The sequence below is a fragment of the Oryctolagus cuniculus genome, chromosome 16 (genome assembly GCF_964237555.1).
Source record: "Oryctolagus cuniculus chromosome 16, mOryCun1.1, whole genome shotgun sequence".
In the NCBI taxonomy this organism is placed as follows: domain Eukaryota; kingdom Metazoa; phylum Chordata; class Mammalia; order Lagomorpha; family Leporidae; genus Oryctolagus; species Oryctolagus cuniculus.
Genome location: NC_091447.1, coordinates 61,521,584 through 61,538,282, shown reverse-complemented (window position 1 = coordinate 61,538,282; position 16,699 = coordinate 61,521,584). Strand labels below are relative to the sequence as shown.

Below are 16,699 nucleotides of genomic sequence, written 5' to 3'. Positions count from 1 at the left end.
CTGATAACACGGTGGGGGAGGGGTTGCTGGTGTCATAGAACCTTGGGAGGAAGCCCTGTGCCCAGCGACGTGTCAGAGGAGTGGGAGGCAGACGTGGACCTCACACTCTTGAGAGCAGACTGGGCACACGGCCTGCAGGCTGTATTGCTTCATAAGTCTTTTGGCTAAGCCTGTTTACTGCCAATCCATCCCATGTCTGAAATTCTTTTCTTCGGGTGTGGGGTGGGGGCGGTTGGAGGGACAAGAACCTCCGTCTCGGGGCTGCCATTCTGGTGCAGCCGGTTAAGCTGCTGCCTGTTCAAACCCCTGCAGTTCTGCTGTGGATCCAGCTCTGCTAATGCCCCCTGGGAAGGCAGCAGGTGACAGCCCAAGCTATTTGGGGCCCTGCCCCTGCCATGCCCCTACCCCCCATGTGGATGACCTGGCTCCTGGTTTTGGCCTGGCCCAGCCCTGTTGTGTAGTGCTGTTTGGGGACTGAACCTAGCAGATGGACAACTCGCTCACTCTGTCTCTTCCTCTGTCCATGTTACCCTGCTGGTGGTGGGGTGGCCTAGCAGGTAAAGCTGCTGCCTAGGACACCAGCAGCCCATGTGGGTGCTGGATCAAGTCCCAGCTGCTCCACTTCCGATATCCAGCTCCCTGCCAATGCTCCTGGGAAGGCAATTGAAGATGGCCCAAGTGCTTGAGCGCCTGCCACCCACATGGGAGACCCTGAAGCAGCTCCTGGCTCTGGCCTGCCCCAGCCCCAGCTGTTGCAGCCATCTGGAGAGTGTACCAGTAAATGGAAGATCTATCTCTTGCTCTATTTTTCAAATAAATAAATAAAATTCAAGTCTTAAAAGAAATCTGCCTCTCTGGGACATTTGTGGAATATTATTTAGCCCTAAAAGGAAGTTATAACAGATGTTCCAACATAGAAGAATCTAAAATATTTAGCTTGCAGGTAAGACTGAAGAGTTATGTGTAGGGTCAGCATTGTGGCCTAGCAGGTAAAGCTATTGCCTGTGACACCAGCAGCCCATGTGGGTGCTGGATCAAGTCCTGGCTGCTCCACTTCCGATATCCAGCTCCCTGCTAATGCGCCTTGGGAAAGCAGCAGAAGATGGCCCAAGTATTTGGGCCCTGCACCCTCGTGGGAGACCAGGATGGAGCTCCTGGCTCCGGCCTGGCTCAGCCCTAGCAGATGCAGCCATCTAGGGAGTGAATCAGCAGATGGAAGATCTATTAAGTAAATATAAAACTTTTAAAAGACCATATATTGTATGGCTCCCTTTATATGAAATACCCAACATGGATAATCCAGAGACAAGCAGAAACAGACGAGGTCTGTGAGGCCTGAGGGGATATGGAATGGGGGTCAAGGGGCTTTCTTTCAGGATGAGACCACCTTGGAATGACGTAGTAGCAGGTTTTGCACTGCTCCGATTCCGTTCCAGCTCCCTGCTATTGCACCCGGGAAAGCAGTGGAGCGTGAACATGGGCTAAGTACTTGGGCTCCTGCACCCATACGGGAGAGCTGAAAGGAGTTCTATGCTCGTAGCTCCAGTGTGGCCCAGTCCTGGTCACTGCAGCCACTTGGGGAGTGAACCAGCAAATGAAGATGGCTGCACAGCACTGTCAGTGTGCCAAATGCCATGGAATTGATCACTAAAAATGGTTAAGGGGAGGGGCCAGTGCTATGGCGTAGCTGGTAAAGCAGCTGCCTGCAGCATCAGCATCCCATATGGCCCTGGTGCACGTCCTGGCTGCTCCATTTCTAATCCAGCTCTCTGCATCTCTGGCCTGGGAAAGCAATGGATGATGGCCCAATTCATTGGGCCTCTGCACCCATGAGGGAAACCTGGAAGAAGCTCCTGGGTTTGGACCAGCCCAGCTCTGGCCATAACCGCTATTTGGGGAGTGTGCCAGCAGATGGAACACCTCTCCCACTCCCCCACTCCTCTAACTAACTCTTTCAAATAAATATTTAAAAAAAATAAATAAGGGTTCATCTTCAGTTATGTAAATTTTTGCTCAGAACAAAAGGCAAAAGTAAAAGTACTTTTGAGTAATCCTGAATGTTTTTAATGATTTATTTACAAAAAGCAGAGTGACAGAAGATTTTCTCTCCTCTGGTTTAACAACCAGGGCTGAACCAGGCCAAACCTGGGACCCACCGGAGACGCAGTCCAAGTGGGAGCTGCGGGAGCCAGACCCCAACCCAGGGCCTCCATCTTAGCCTTGAGGCCCAACGCCCGCCCCTCATTCCTCTTTTTCACCTTCCTCGTGTTCTATGCCTTTGACATCTCTGCCTGCAGCACACACTGCACCTGCTGTGGAGCCCCTAGCCACGCACTGGACAGAAAAGACTCAGAGGGACCACTCCTAATCCAGCAGCTTTATTTCAAGTGCTGAATTCTAATAGTGAACTTTCTTGTAAATATTCACTTTCCCTCTCCCAATCCGCGGTGCCTCCCATCTGGGGCACCTGGTACATCTGGTACCTGGTACAGGTACTGCCTAAGTACATCTTTACTGCCTCTCTTCCATTCATAGGCCCTCTGGCTGAATCCCAGGCTGGCTGGGAAGCAAGACACAGCCGTGTCAACTCCAAGGGAGAGGCCGCCTTCACCTTCTGCTCGTTAGGAAAGAACATCTGCGCCATTAAAAAACAAAACAAAACAAAACAAAACAAAAAAAAACCCTTGATCTGGCACGGCCAAGACTACTTACTGCAGGCGGGACTCAGACCTGGGCAAGCCTCCATCATGTTGCATGGGAAGCATTCAATTTAAAGGAAAACAAGCGAACAGAGGTGATGTGGAGGTCAAACCCCAAAAACAAGGTCAAATATTGAGAACAGTGATTCACCAAGGGCCTAGGGTCGGCAGTGCCGTGTCCAGGGTGGGACCTGTCCCTTGGGAATTGGAAGTTGCCCCATCCTTTGAGGCTTGCAGGCCACACACACACACACACACACACACACACACACAGCCACGCAAAGGCTGCCCTGTGAAGCCACAGCCAATAACTTTATAAAAAAATAACCCTTTATAAAGACTGAGCTATTCCTAGTACAGAGCTGCTCCCAGCTAAAAAAGAACAAAAGCAAACCCCCCCCCAAAATAAAAAGGAAGACCCCCCCAAGGCCTTTCAGCCAGGGGCTGCATCTACCACGCAGAGTACTGCCAAGATCTAATCACCCGACTTTTATTACAACTGCGGCCGCAGTGTGGGCGCCGGCGGGTCCCCCTGTGTGCTGCTGCCCGCACGCCCGCCCATCACTCTGCAGGGGCCTCGGCTTTACACGATGTATCAGTTTGTGCCTCTTGGGCTTCTGGGGCGGGAGCGCTGTCAGCCTCCAGGGTCATCCCCTCACTTGTGGCCTCGCCGTGGTCGGTCCCCATCTCAGCTGCCGACCCGCAGGACGTCTGCTCCTCCAGCTGTGGGTCACTGGGGGCCTCTGCTGAGTCGGCTGGGCCTTCCCCGGCAGCTGGAGCTTCCCCGGCATCAGGCGCTTCGTCCCCATCCACGGCCCGCACAGCGGCGGTTATCACCTCGGCCAAGACCTCGGCAGCCACCTCCTCCGGGCTCTCTTCCTTGTCCTCACCTTCCAGGTTGTCGTCTCCCTCCATTTCAGGATCAACAGCTTCGCTGGTGAAAGGGTCCTCGCCCTGGCCAGAGAGAGCGTGTGGGGTCAGGGCAGCCTGCAGCTGTGCGGCAATGGTCCCAAGGACCTGGCATCTCCTACCCCAACTGCTCTATTTAAAGCCATCTCATAGGGGCTGGGCTGTGGTACAGTGGGCTAAACCTGCGCCTGCTGTGCTGGCATCCCATATGGGCACCAGTTCAAGTACCAGCTGCTCCACTTCTGATTCAACTCTGCTATAGCCTGGGAAAGCAGTAGAAGATGGCCCAGGTGCTTGGGCCCCTGCACCCATATGGGAGACCCAGAAGCAGCTCCTGGCTCCTGGCTTCCACCTGGCCCAGCCCTGGCCGTTGAAGCGTTTTTGGGAGTTAACTAGAGGATGGAAGATCTCTCCTTCTCTAACTCTGCCTTTCAAATAAATAAAATAAAAATAAAACATGCTGAGGGGCCGGCACTGTGGCGCAGCGGGTTAACGCCCTGGCCTGAAGCACCAGCATCTCATATGGGTGCCAATTTGAGACCCGGCTGCTCCACTTCCAATCCAGCTCTCTGCTATGGCCTGGGAAAGCAATGGAAGATGGTCCAAGTCCTTGGGCCCCTGCATCTGCATGGGAGACCTGGAAGAAGCTCCTGGCTTTGGATCGGCGCAGCTCTGGCCATTGTGGCCAGTTGGGGAGTGAACCATCGGATGGAAGACTTTCGTCTTTCTCTCTCTCTCCTCTCTGTGTAACTCTGACTTTGAAATAAATAAATCTTTAAAAAACATAAAATAAAATGTGCTGCTTAGATATCATCTACACTTGCCTCCAGAAACCTGGAACTTCTTTAAGCCACAAAGGGAAAATGCTGGCTTGGTTGTATCTCTCTCTCTCTCCTTCTCTCTCTCTTTCTCTTTCTTAAGATTTATTTCAAACTCCGAGCCAGCCAGAGAGAGAGATAGGGAGAGAGGTCTTCCATCAGCTGGCTCACTCCCCAAATGGCAATAATAGCTGGGTCTGGCCCAGGCCGAAGCCAGGAACCAGGAGCTTCTTCCAGGTCTCCCATGTGGGTGCAGGGGCCCATGCACTTAGGCCATCCTCTACTGCTTCGCTCAAGCCATCAGGAGTGAGCTGGATCCAAAGAGGAGCAGTCAGAACTCAAACCAGCACCCACATGGGATGCCTGCACAGCAAGTGGTGCCTTTACCTGGCATGCCACAATACCAGCCCCTTAGTTTGTTTTTCTTAAGTTACTTACCTACAATCTGCCTTGGGGTGGCTGTTTGGCCTGGCGACTCAGACACCTGTGTCCCCCATCTGAGAGTCTGGGTTCAATTCGCAGCCCTGCTAATACTGCAGGCCGTGAGAGGCAATGTTGACCACCACCCCTGTGGGAAGCCTAGACTGAGTTCCTGCTCCGGGCTCCCCAGCTTCGGCCCCCACAAGCACTGCAGGCATTTTGGGGAGCACTGTATTCTGCCTGCCTCTCATACCGGTAACGGACTGTGACACTGAGGCACGCAGGCACCAGGCACACTGGCCCTAAAGGTTATGGATCAACACTGAAGCCCTAGAGAAGTGAGCACTGGGCAAGAGCACCTCCCGCTGCCCCTCCTCCCCAGGAGCCCCTGTTCCTGCCCACCTCACTCACTCTTGGCACAACCTCCATTTTGCTTCTTTCCTGGATAATCATCATCTACCCTGGATTGTTTTATAAAAAAGCACCTGAGTATCATTTGCTCGGCATCTTATGGCCGCAGCATCGGGGCTTCTCGACGAAGAGTCCTCAACAGTGCAGGGTGACCCATCCAGAGCACTCCCAGGCCAGCAGTGAGTCCCCAGCCTGTCCCCATGCTGGCACTCCAGTGTCCCTCTTAAGTGCTGGGCACTACACTCGGGGCTCAATTCTCCCAATCTCAAGCTGTGCCTGGCGGCCGGTGCTGTGGCAGAGCCGGCATCCCACATGGGCACCAGTTTGAGTCCTGGCTGCTCCACTTCAGATCCAGCTCTCTGCTATGGCCTGGGAAAACTGTGGAAGATTGCTCAGGTGCTTGGGTTCCTGCATCCACCTGGGAGACCCAGAAGCAGCTCCTGGCTTTGGATTGGCTCAATTCCTGCCGTTGCAGCCATTTGGAGAGTGAACCCGTAGATGGAAGACCTCTCTCTCTAACTCTCGCGTTTCAAATAAATAAGTCTTAAAACAAACAAATAAATAAGCTTTGCGTGTGCTCTGGCCTCCTGACACCAACCTTGAGGTACTTCTCCAGCATCTTCACTATGTGTCGGTTGTTCAGAACACTCTTGGCCACATGGAGACTTGTCTTCTTGAACTGCTCCGCGGCCAGCTGCAAAGGGAAGCAGAGCTGGGCTCTTAGGAAGACGGCCAGCAGAGACACAACTTCCCTGGGCAAGTCCCACAACGCGACACTGAGGGGTGGCGGCGGCCTTGTGGTGTAGCTGGCTGGGCCAGCCCGAGTCCCGGCTCCCCTGCTTTGCATCCAGCCGCAGGAAGGCCAGCGGATGGCAGGGTGACAGCCCAAGGACCTGGGAGCATCATGCCAACGCACGGAAGACCTGTCCCTCTGCCTTTCAAATTCAGGCAGCAGGAAACTTTCTTACTTAGGACTCGCTGGGTTATACCGACTTCCTGTTAAGTCTGCGCAACTACAGTGCAGACGCAGTCTGCCAGTTACCCCCTTATTTGCACAGTGCTCTTTTTAGGTTCATGTCAACTGGTTCTGGGAGACCAGAAGGGCCGCTCTGGGTGTCACCGCTGGACACCTGGGTAAGGACAAAGACTAAACCTAGGGTCAGGGGTCAGGGGTCAGCAAGCTCCAGGAGACCAGGCACAGCCATACCCACCCCTCCTCATCTGTGGCTGCTTTGGCGCGGACACCTGGACATCTGCATCAGCAGAGCCCACGTCTGTGCTCCGTGGACTCTCTGACAGCTCTAGGTTACCCCTCCTGACACCTAACACATGCGAATGCACAGACACAGCCTGTCTGCAGGGCGTCATCCACCACCCGACTCCCAGGGGGAGCCCAAAGTGCTCCAGCAGTGAGTCCCTCGCCCGGCTGGTTTTCAGGGAGCATTCTCCAGGCAGAATCCCAGCTGAGCGCCATGGCAGGCAGGCACTGACCCGGCGGTTGTGGTTGTGGTCCACGGAGTGCAGGTGCCGCTGCAGGAGCTGGGGCCGCGCGGGTATCAGCATGTCGCAGGCCTGGCAATGCGCAGCCTCGATCCTCTTGAAGAAGTGCTCCTGGCCAATCCCTGTGCCAGAAGCCAAGCCCGTGGTAAACTCCTCCCCACCCCCCTCCGCCACGCCTCCCATCCAAGGCCCAGATCAGCCCCCTGCAATGCCAGGGCCGAGGGTTCAGTTAGGTTGGCATGCTGCTGCAGGAACACGGGGCTCAGGGCTCCTGGCCACTGCTGTACCCCAGGATTTTTCCACCTCAATGCGCCTCATCCTCCCCATCCACAGATGGCTACAAGGCTCCCACCCGCTGCTGGCAGAGCACTGACCAGCCCAGGGCTACATGTAAACACCTTCCATTGCTCTACACTTCCCGCTGCAACACCTCCTCCTCCCCTGACAGCCTGCGCACCCTGGGACCACCGCCCACCCCCACCCCCACTCACCCTTGAAAGGGTCAGGTTTGGGTTTGGCGCTCTCCTTCTCCATCAGCTCCTGCCGCCGCTTCTCGATTTTCTTGTTCCTGTTTATGATATATTCCTGGAGGAGGGGGTGGCAACGTTCTCAGTGGAGGGGCTGGCATGCTGCACCGGGCAGGAAGGTAAGCGTGGCAGCTACTCGCTGGGAGGACCGGCTACAGTCGCCTAAGCTCTTGGATGGCGCCTCTGGGACCCGGGGACAAGTGCAACCACCCCTTCCCTCCGGAGCGGGTCCTCACCTGCAGGAACTCCACCGTCTTGTCCGGCAGCTTGGTGCCGATGAAGCGCAGCGTCTCTTTGTGGAATTTGCTCTGCAGGTGCTTTTGGATTTCTGCATCCTCGAAGCTGCGGAACTTGCAAACCGAACAGGCAAACTGGATCCTGGGGGAAGACAATGACCCAGGGCAGGGAGCCTGAGCCTGGCAGCTCATCTGGGGATGGGGGGCTCCTGCCTGCCCCACTCCACGGGTCCTTCCAGGAGACGATCCACCCTGAGGTTCCCCAAGAGAAACCCCTGAGGTGGTGGCTTCTCAGAACCAGAGCCTCGCCAGGCTCTAGCTAACCAGCACCAAGCTCTAGGGACTTCTCAGGGGAGATGCTCCTGTGTGGCCAATGCCTTAAGAGGGCAGCCACTGTTTTTATACGAAGAAAAAACTTCTGGAAAGCTCTCCCAGGAGACTCTGCGTGCTTTCCTCATGCCATCAGGGCTGTGTGGTGGGGCAGAGTGGAGCCCTGCCCTCCCTCAGTGAAGGATGCAGGGCCCGTGGCACTCCTCAAGCTTCAGTCGGCTCCCTAGGGCCTGGCTCCCATCTCTGTTCCTGACGTCATTGTTATTTATTTGAAAGCAGAGCAAGCAAGAGGACAGAAAGAGGTATCTTCCACTGGCTCCCCAAATGGCTGCCAACCGTCAGGGCTGGGCCAGGTGGAAGCCAGGAGGGAGGGATTCACTCCCAGCCTCCCATGGCAGGGACCAGGACTGGAAGTGGAATAGCCAAGACTTGAACTGGTACTCCCATAGGAATGTGGATGTGCACAGCACAGGAAGCTACAAGGACACGCAGGGCCACTTGGGCTTCGCTGCGGCCTCTTTACCTCCTCCCCGACAACCTAAGTCCCTTCCAGATTCTCGGGACTAGTGCAGGGTCCAAACCCAAAGGTTCCCTAAGCGGCCGGCATTGTAGCACAGAGGTTAGGCCGCCACTTGTGATGCCAGCATCCCATATTGAAGCACCTGCTGCTCCGCTTCCGATCCAGCTCCCTGCTTGTAATGCGCTTGGGCGATCAGAGGCAGACAGCCAGAGTGCTTGCCCGCCCCCCCCCCCCGCCCCGGAAGAAACAGGCGGAGACTTGCAGGCTCTTGGCTTTGACCTGGCCCGGCCCTGACTACTGCAGGCATTTGCGGGGTGACCTGGAGGATCAAGATCTCTTTCCCGCTCTCCCTTTCAAATAAACAGAATCGGGCTTGTGTCTTCCAGTTCTCAGCCTCCAGGCTTTGTGGTGTCACTTTTGCATTTCTTTGTAAGGAAAATCCCTGTCCTATCTGTGCCTGATAGTCCCGGCCTCCCCTGTATAGGGAGGGGAGCTGCTGTCTGTAGGGCTGAGCAGGACGAGGCGAGGGTGCGCGGAGTTTGGTGTTTCTGCATCCTTTGCTCTGTTTCGGGCCAGAAGGGCCATCTGCATGTGCACTTCTGCTACATTAACCACCCCCCTGCCCCTGTGGTTTGAGGCCGGAGAAGGCACCAAGGGCCCTGCAACAGCTCTGCGGAATTGGGGTGCCAGGACCAAGCTTGGGCAGGGGCCAGCGACACTCCTCAGGCCTGCTGGAGGGTGAGGGCCCCCTGGTGGGCATACGTGGGTTACACAGAAGCCAGCTGGTTCTCCAGGCCAGGGCACACCCCTGACTCCACCCGCTCCCTTTCCCAGCTTGGCTACAAGCTCCCAACAGACGCCTGCAGCAGAGGAACCCAGGGCCTGCTCCTTACCTGGAAGCCGCCCGGTCCCGCAACCTGTCTCTCCTCCTTTGCTTCTCTCGTCTCTTCTTCACTTCCTCATCCTCGTCGTCCCTCTCTCCTGTGACAGAGAAGTGCCTTCCAGGAGCCTGCAGAAGCACCTGAACGCCAGGGCCTCGTGGAGGGCTGTGGTGCCCTGTCCTCCGGCCGCCAGCTCCACAACACAGCAGGCTCGGGACACCCCGTGGGGCCGGCAGAGGCTCCCAATGGCTGTGGGCCTTGCAAGAGAGCCCCACAGTAGTCACCTCACCTCCTGCTACGGCCTGGTAAGGCCAGGATGGGCCAGGAGCACGGCCTGCTCATCCTACTGACCCTGCCCCAGGCTGCCTGTCCTTGGCTGTGCTGTCACCGGGTCTTCTCCCAACGCCACTTAAGGAAGGAGAAAAGCGACTCTCCCAACACAGAGGCAGCAGCGGCAAGGCCCCCAGAAACCACGCCAGCCGTTCTCCTACCCACCGTCCCACCTGCAGGGGCCGAGGCGCCCGTCCCGTCGGCCTCGTCTCAACTAGGGCCTCAGCAGGTGTCTGAGTCCTTGCTGGCCCAACCTCTATCTTCCACTCTCAAAAACCATCAGCCTAGGGCTTGCCCGGGGTGGCACAGGAAGCCATCCTGGAAACAAAAATGGGAAGAGACCCATGCGGTCCTCCCGTCTGTGCCCTGGGGGCCGGCGCTGGGGCTCCTCCAGAGTGTGGCGCAGCCAGCAGCCCAGCATCGAGCCAAAGCTGGGTCCCTGGGGCTCAGGGCCAGCCAGGGCCGGCGGACACTGAAAAAGGTTGGATAAGCATCTGAACTGTAACCCCTACCCCTGATGCCAGTCCCGACTGTCCCACGAAGATGGCGACGGGTGTGCGCTGCTCAGAAGCCTCTCAAAAGGGCGTGTGGGGTTTTTGGCAAGAGGCCACTGCCTGAAACTATGACTGCTGCTTAAGAGCAACGTCATCCGGGGAGGCAGCAGGACCTGCGCGCAACAGACACGGCACCTTCGCTTCAGCATCGACTCCGCTGCACAAGCTACGGACACAACTGCTCCAGTGCCGGGGCTGGAGGACCTCGGGCTCGGCTGGGCCCGGCAGCACGGCAAGCAGGAGCATCTCAACCCAAGGCTTCCAGAAGGTACAGGAGCATGGCCGCCCACGGGGCCAGCCTGGGATCCTTGCGGGGAAGCGGTCGTGCTGGACCCACGGGGCGGGGCAAGAAACAAGTGGCCCGTGGGAGAGTCCATGGCCGCTGCAGCTCAGGCTGCTTCTCTGTGACCCTCTGAGGGGCTCAGCCGCGACCTGCCCTGACCTCGCACCTGGACGCGAGTCTCCTGTGCTGTGACAGACAAGACCTGCTGCAGGATCTTGGGTGGTGTCTGGGTGGTGTCCGCCACCTGTCCCACACTTGTGGACAGGCACACGGCTGCCAGGATCCCCACCTTGGGGCCCAGGGATGCAGTTCTGGGCTGGCAACTGAGAAAAAGGGGGACAGTGACGTCCAGCGGATAACAGCACAGGGACTGTGCCCGCCGCGGGGCCCTCCCCTCCCTGCCATTGTGAGAATTGCAGACACCCAGCTGGGGATTCTCACCGCCCCTCCCACCCACACTGCAGCCCACACACCGAGAGGCAAACAGACCTGCTCTCGGCACACGTGGCCCCAAATACTTCAGAGCAGAGCTTCCAGTGACTGCAGCTCTTCCTCTGCCTGCAGCCCCCACCCACTCTCACGCCCCATCCAGCTTTGCTTAGAGGCCCAGCTGGGAAGACACGGGGCAGCCACAGAGGCCACGGGGTGATGCCTACCTCTTTGCTTCCCGAAGTCACAGAATTCGTCCTCCTGGAAGAAGGGTACAACGCAAAGTTGGGTGGTGAGGTGGTGGCTCCAGAACTTTCTACAAGCAGTCCAGCCCCTGCCACCATGTGCCAGGTTAAGCAGCCACGGGTGCCAGGGATCTGAAGACTCCCAGGTGCCCGCCCAGTGGGGAGCAGAGGAAGACCCTCAGGAAAGCCACAAACCCAGCGCATTCTGCCCACCTCGGCTCACCCGGCACCCCAAGGACCAGGGGGACGCAGACACAGGTGATGCCCTGCAGGGCTGGCGGCAGGGACCGGCCAACAGAGGGTGGCTGTTTTCAGGGAGGGAACGAGCGCCCAGGCCAACTGCTTAGAGCTGGCTGAGAGGACATAGCTGGTGCCGCCTCTTTGTGAGGAAGGGGGACAGACAGGGAACACCCAGCCCTTCCGCACGCGGGGACTTGGCCAAAAAGCTGCACTTACGCCTCTGAATTCTTCATCTCCTGACCGGAAGTCACCAGCTCCATCCTCTGCCAGGCACAAAGGGGCAGGACAGGTCAGCCCCGGCAGGGGGCCCCCCTGCTCCTGGTCTGCACATCCCTGCGCTCGATGTCTGGCCCGGGCTCCCAGCGTGTCCACGACACCCACCAGGCCCTGCGCGCCTACCGTTCTCAGATAAGTCCCCTTCACTGTCAGCCCGGGCAACCTTGGTGTCTGGCTCCTCGTACGGGGGAAACGGCCTGCGTTTCCTGCCCATGCCGTCTGGGCCAAAGCGGTCGAAGCCCCGCCTCCTGGGCTGTGGACAACAGGAGTACACCTCTCTCAGGTCCCCCTGCACTGGGGGCTCGCGCCATACCCCCACCCCTCCTGACCAAGAACTGAGGCTCAGAAATCCAGGAGGGGCGGGAGAGGAAGGGTGGTGGGGCGGCATGGAGTCACCAGCGGCCACAGCAACAGGAAATGGCCAGGGAGACAGGAAGCAGAGTGGGCAGGGTCGGAGGCTGGAGAGTGGGGGATGGAACCGCTAAGACTAAACCGTGGGGTGCGCTCTCTAGAAGTGGCGCCACCCCCTTAAAAAACGAGGGGAGCCAACACCCAGGAGGCCTTACCCAGTCCCGCATGCGCCCCTGGGCGCGGCCGCACCCATAGGGCATGGAGTTGTCATAGCCGCCTGGCCCCTGCATGCCCATCCCACCGTAGTCAGGCTGCGAGAAGAGGGAAGGCGGTGGCCTATTGCCTGAGGGGCCGCCGGGGCCCCGGCCCCCCCCATAGTTCAGCTCATTCCAGGAACCGGACAGGGGCTCGGAGGAGCCTGAGGGAGGCAGGAAGGGGTCACCGCGTCCGAAGGCGCCTGAGTTGCCTCGGTCTGGGAAGCGGCCGTGGCCGTGGCCCCGACCGCGTGCGAAGCCGTCGAGGGAGCCGCGCTCACGGCCTGGGTCCCGGCAGTCACTGTACTGCCCGCCAAAGCTGCCGTTGCGCTCGGCCCCCGGGTCGTAGTCGTAGTCGTAGCCGTAGCTAGGCCGATAGGTGTTGTGTTCCGGCAGGCATGGCCGGGAGTCATAGGACTCGAACTGCTGGAAGCGGAAGTTGCTGCAAAGGAGGCGATGAAAGGCCCTCAGGGATGGCTGAGACCCTCCACCGCCTGCTGCAAAGCTGCTCCCTCCCTCTGCAACAGCAAACCCACCCTCCCACCCCCACCCAAATGCTCACAGGGAAACACAGCACTGTGGAGGGGGCCTGAAGCCCTCTGGCCGCCAGAGCAGCCCCGGTGCAGACAAGGAGTCTGCCCCAGCCAGCCCGTGAACACCCAGCAACAAAGTCCTAGCGCCTCTTCTCCCCGCTCCCCCACAGTGGGCTCGGCTCCCTCACCTACGCCACACTCAAGAGGGAGATGAGAGAGAGAACGAGCGAGAGCCAGCACCAAGCCAGCGTGCAGGGAACCCCCCCACCCAGGGAAGGGCTCAGGGCCATAATCACCTCTCCCGGTCCTGCATGCCCTCCCCGCCGCTGTTCCCGCCCCTGCCTCCTTCCTTGGACATCATGTTCAGACGCTGGTTGATCTTGGCAATGAGGGAGTCAGAACTGTCGCACGGCTCTGGCCCGAAAGAGGAGGACATGTGCATGGCAGGGCCCCCATCGTGGCCCTTGGAGGCCTCCCAGGACGAGCCTGGGCCGTAGTTGTAGGATGATCCCGAGGTGACGCCGGCGCCCTGGGCCCCGTAATAACTGTAGTTGTCGTAACCTGTCAGAGGGTAGAGGCCCCAGGTCAGACCTGGGCAGGCCCGAGGCCCTGGCAGTGAAGGAGAACCCACCGCCCACCTAGAAGGCAAAGGACTGGCAGAGACCAGGCACTGCTGGCGTGGTGTGGGCACACAGCTGTCAAGGAGTCAGCAAGAGGTGGCCAGAGCGGGAAGTGGCTCCCCATCAAGCCCTAGTTGGCAGAGTCCCCCACAAATGGGAGTCTGGGCTGTCAAGAGCCTGCTGCTCCTGGAACCCACCCATGACCCTGCTCCAGCACCATGCTCGCGGGGGGAGGGGGAGCACACCAGACATCCCCACTGGCTGGGGGACACCCGGGTGATGGGGGACAGGGAAAGGAGGAGGGGTGTGCATCTCAGCCCCTCACCCACCTGCAGACCCCCAGCTGGTCGCCCCACTTCCATATGCACCTTAGGAGAAACAGAAAGACACATGAGAGCCTCGTTTGGAGGCTGAAGGCACCAGCAACCCAGCTCCAGGGAGACAAGACTGCACTGCACCCAAGACCCACAGAACCAGGCTGAGCGGAACCTGCGCTTCTCTCCTGATTAGCGGGCCGGGAAAAGGGTGCTTTGGTGCACACAACCCCCAGGAAGCTTGTCCGTCTCCTGTGGGCCACCAGCCAGGAGGCCAGCCAGGCTGCCAAGCGGAGCCTGATAAAGGGCCAGCTCTCGGGCACTGCCAGTCCGCCCCGGGGAGCCTCTGATGGAAAAAAATCACGTCCTCAACTCAACTGAACGAGGGAACGCGATGTGTCCCCAGCGGGTGCTGGGACAGGTCCCAGGCTCAGAAGGCATCAGGGGCCGGCAGCAGACAGAGCACTCCCCGTCCTCCGGACACACTGAGCACCTCGCCGCGGCCCCTCGGCAGGGTCAGCCCGCACACACGCAGGGGAAATGTCCCGCACCACTGGGGGGTGGGGGGAGGCGGAAGCAGGGAACTCGAGTATCATCCGCTCAACCCTAAACCCAAAGCTGCACTAGGCAGCACACAGGATCCATTAGAGGACAGGGAACACTCCCACCACACACAGCCCTGAGAGAGAGCCTGCTGTGACAAACGGCATCTCGTGACACGCCAAAACCATGACATTCAAATTTCACTGCCCGTTCAAAACAAGAAAAGCAGGTGGCTTGCAGTCTAGTCAGCTCCTTTGCCTGAGCAGCCACAGAGCGCTCTGTAGACCCCCGGGGGACCATCTCCCCCTCGACCCACTCACCCTGGTTGCTGGCAGGCCCTGAACTCCACGCCCCGTAGCCTGTGAACAAAAGATGCTGCGGGTTAACGCGTCAGCCGTCACGCACGCACGGGACACCCGGACCTGGAGGTGCTGGCCTCCAGAGAAGACAGCCATGGCTGCCAGCATCATCCCCTAAGGATCCGTCCCACAGCCGGCTGACAGGCCTCAAGGCAGGAGAAGGGAGGGTGGAAGGGGAAGGGAGAGGAGGGAGGAGGGGAGAAGAGGTCAGAGCTGCTCCAAGGCCCCTCCAAGCCTCAAACCCGAGTCAAGGATGAGCAGGAGCCTACAGCTGTCTGCAACACCCAGCAAGCTAAGAGCAGGGCTCAGCTCCCCCGAAGGACCCCAGGGCCACTCAGAGCAGGGAAATGTCACCCTCCAGGCCCCGCCTCCGGGGCAGGGAGCTGGCTTCTCACCTGCGTCCCCCAAGCCCGTGCCCACCACCGCACTTCAACTCTGATGAGCAGACACGCTCGCCTCCAAGACGTCCCGCCGCCCACAGGATGCCCTACTGTGCGGCAGGAGCTCGGGGACTCGCTCCACTGCGGACGGAGCCCTCTCCTGACCCACCGTGCTCAGACCCTAACAGCAGCCGACCGACCTCCGGGGCCCTGATCCCTCAAAACACCACCCGGGGGGGACTCAAAAAAGTCTCCGCAGCTAGGACGCGCAGGAGAGAAAAACCTCTCCAGCCTACACGAAGGGAGGACGGCGTTACTGGCAGGAGCTGTCTGGCGCGAAGGAAGACAAGGCAGAGAGACCAGGCCAGGCTTCAGGGAGCGGGCCGAGCCCTCCCCTAGGGCGCTATGGTTACCCAAGCGCGCACGCACACGCACACAAGGTTGCAGCTCAGAGACCCCCACCCTCTGCAATCCCTGCTGCAGGGACCCCCCCACTCTGTCACCTCTAGAGACCCGCGCCTGCCTTAGCTGCCGCAGCCCAGGTCAGACCCGTCCCCACATCCCCCGCCCCCAGCTTCTCTCCCCGGCCCAGCCCTACCGTGCAAGTTCCAACGGGTTTCTGGCGGGTGAACCCGGCCCCAGGAACAGAGCAAAGGCCTCCCGGAAGGTTCTGATTCCCGAGAACAGGAGCGGGGAGCTCGAAGAGGTCGGCTCCACCGCAGGCAGGCGCTGAAGCCAAGCGGGAAGGGGCGCGTCCGCTCCTACACGGTCCCTAGGCCCCTCCAGGCCGCCATGAGGGGCTGCTGCACCCCGGCTTCGCACACCAAACTCCTCGGCCTGTCCCCCGGCTGTCTCGTCCGGGGGCGCCTCCGCCCCCCTCGGCCAGCACACAGCTGCGCCCGGAGAGGCTAACCCCTGCAGAGGCCGCGGTGGGCCCGGCCGGCCACAGACCCGACCCCGCGCAGACCGGATGTGCTCGCAGCCACAACGCTCAGCAAAGGCCCTACCAAGCCCAGCGGGCCCGGGAAAGGCGGGTCCCCAGCCGTCGATCAAGCACCCCCGGGCCGGACCCCACGTCGTGGCCCCGCCCCCGGAGCCGCCATTTTGTGGCGTCTGTAAAGGGGAGGGGAGGAGGAAGAGGAGGAGGAGGCGGCGGGACGGCGAGCACTAGAGTCGCCGAAGCCCGGCTGAGCTCCCGCTGCGCCGCGAGGAAAAAACGGCCCGGACGACCCACGGCGCCCCCCGAAGCGCCGCCCGCCCCTCGGGCTTGCTGGCCAATCGGCACGCAGCGCCCCGGGAGAGACGGCGCCAAGGCCCAATGAGCAGCGCGCGCGCCCCGGCCGCCTCCTGGCAGGGCTGCGTTGGGGCAACTGCGCTCGCCCCGTAGGCCAGGCCCGTGGTCTTCTGCGCAGCGGCAGCTGCGTCGCCCGGATGGCACCTGCCCTCCCCGACTCGCGCCGAGCAGTTCGTACTGACCTCCGTAGCCTTGCTCCATGTCTTCGACGCGGCCCGCCAGCAGCCCCTTTTATCTAGGCTGCCACAGGACGCATGCGTTCAACGCACCTCCCGCCTTCCGCTACTGGAAGTCACGTATCACGTCACTCCCTTCGCGCGCTGCCAATGGCTGGTCTTCCGGAAGACACGCCCACGGCCGTTCCAGCTAACCTTCCGGGTTGCTTGCGATTGGCGCCTGCAGCCTCTCGGGAATTGTGGTTGGACTCCGGCGTCTCGGGGCCC

At 59.8% G+C, this 16,699-nt stretch overlaps 1 protein-coding gene and 1 long non-coding RNA gene across 4 annotated transcripts in view; one reads left to right on the top strand and one right to left on the bottom strand.

Moving 5' to 3' along the window:
• Positions 1 to 4,403, top strand: part of LOC127488472 (uncharacterized) — a 23,371-nt gene extending 18,968 nt beyond the window's left edge. The window contains exon 2 of one of the 2 annotated variants that reach the window (XR_011382836.1): positions 558 to 4,403. This is a non-coding gene — a long non-coding RNA (uncharacterized lncRNA). Of the gene's footprint in view, positions 1 to 554 lie in introns of both variants that reach the window. The other variant, XR_011382837.1, reaches the window with a different exon arrangement.
• On the bottom strand, positions 3,174 to 16,699 carry AKAP8 (A-kinase anchoring protein 8). Of its 2 annotated transcripts, none has more exons than XM_002722799.5 (14): positions 16,439 to 16,699; positions 14,544 to 14,582; positions 13,696 to 13,734; positions 13,043 to 13,307; positions 12,175 to 12,655; positions 11,732 to 11,861; positions 11,549 to 11,595; positions 11,075 to 11,108; positions 9,264 to 9,351; positions 7,521 to 7,662; positions 7,249 to 7,342; positions 6,749 to 6,879; positions 5,856 to 5,951; positions 3,174 to 3,653 (listed from the first exon to the last, which is right to left on the bottom strand). In XM_002722799.5, exons 1-14 carry the CDS (start codon positions 16,455 to 16,457, stop codon positions 3,261 to 3,263), a joined length of 1,998 nt encoding a protein of 665 aa, XP_002722845.1. In that variant the 5' UTR covers positions 16,458 to 16,699; the 3' UTR covers positions 3,174 to 3,260. The 2 variants fall into 2 exon arrangements, with proteins under 2 accessions (XP_002722845.1, XP_069914897.1); XM_070058796.1 differs by lacking the exon at positions 16,439 to 16,699 and adding an exon at positions 15,561 to 16,229.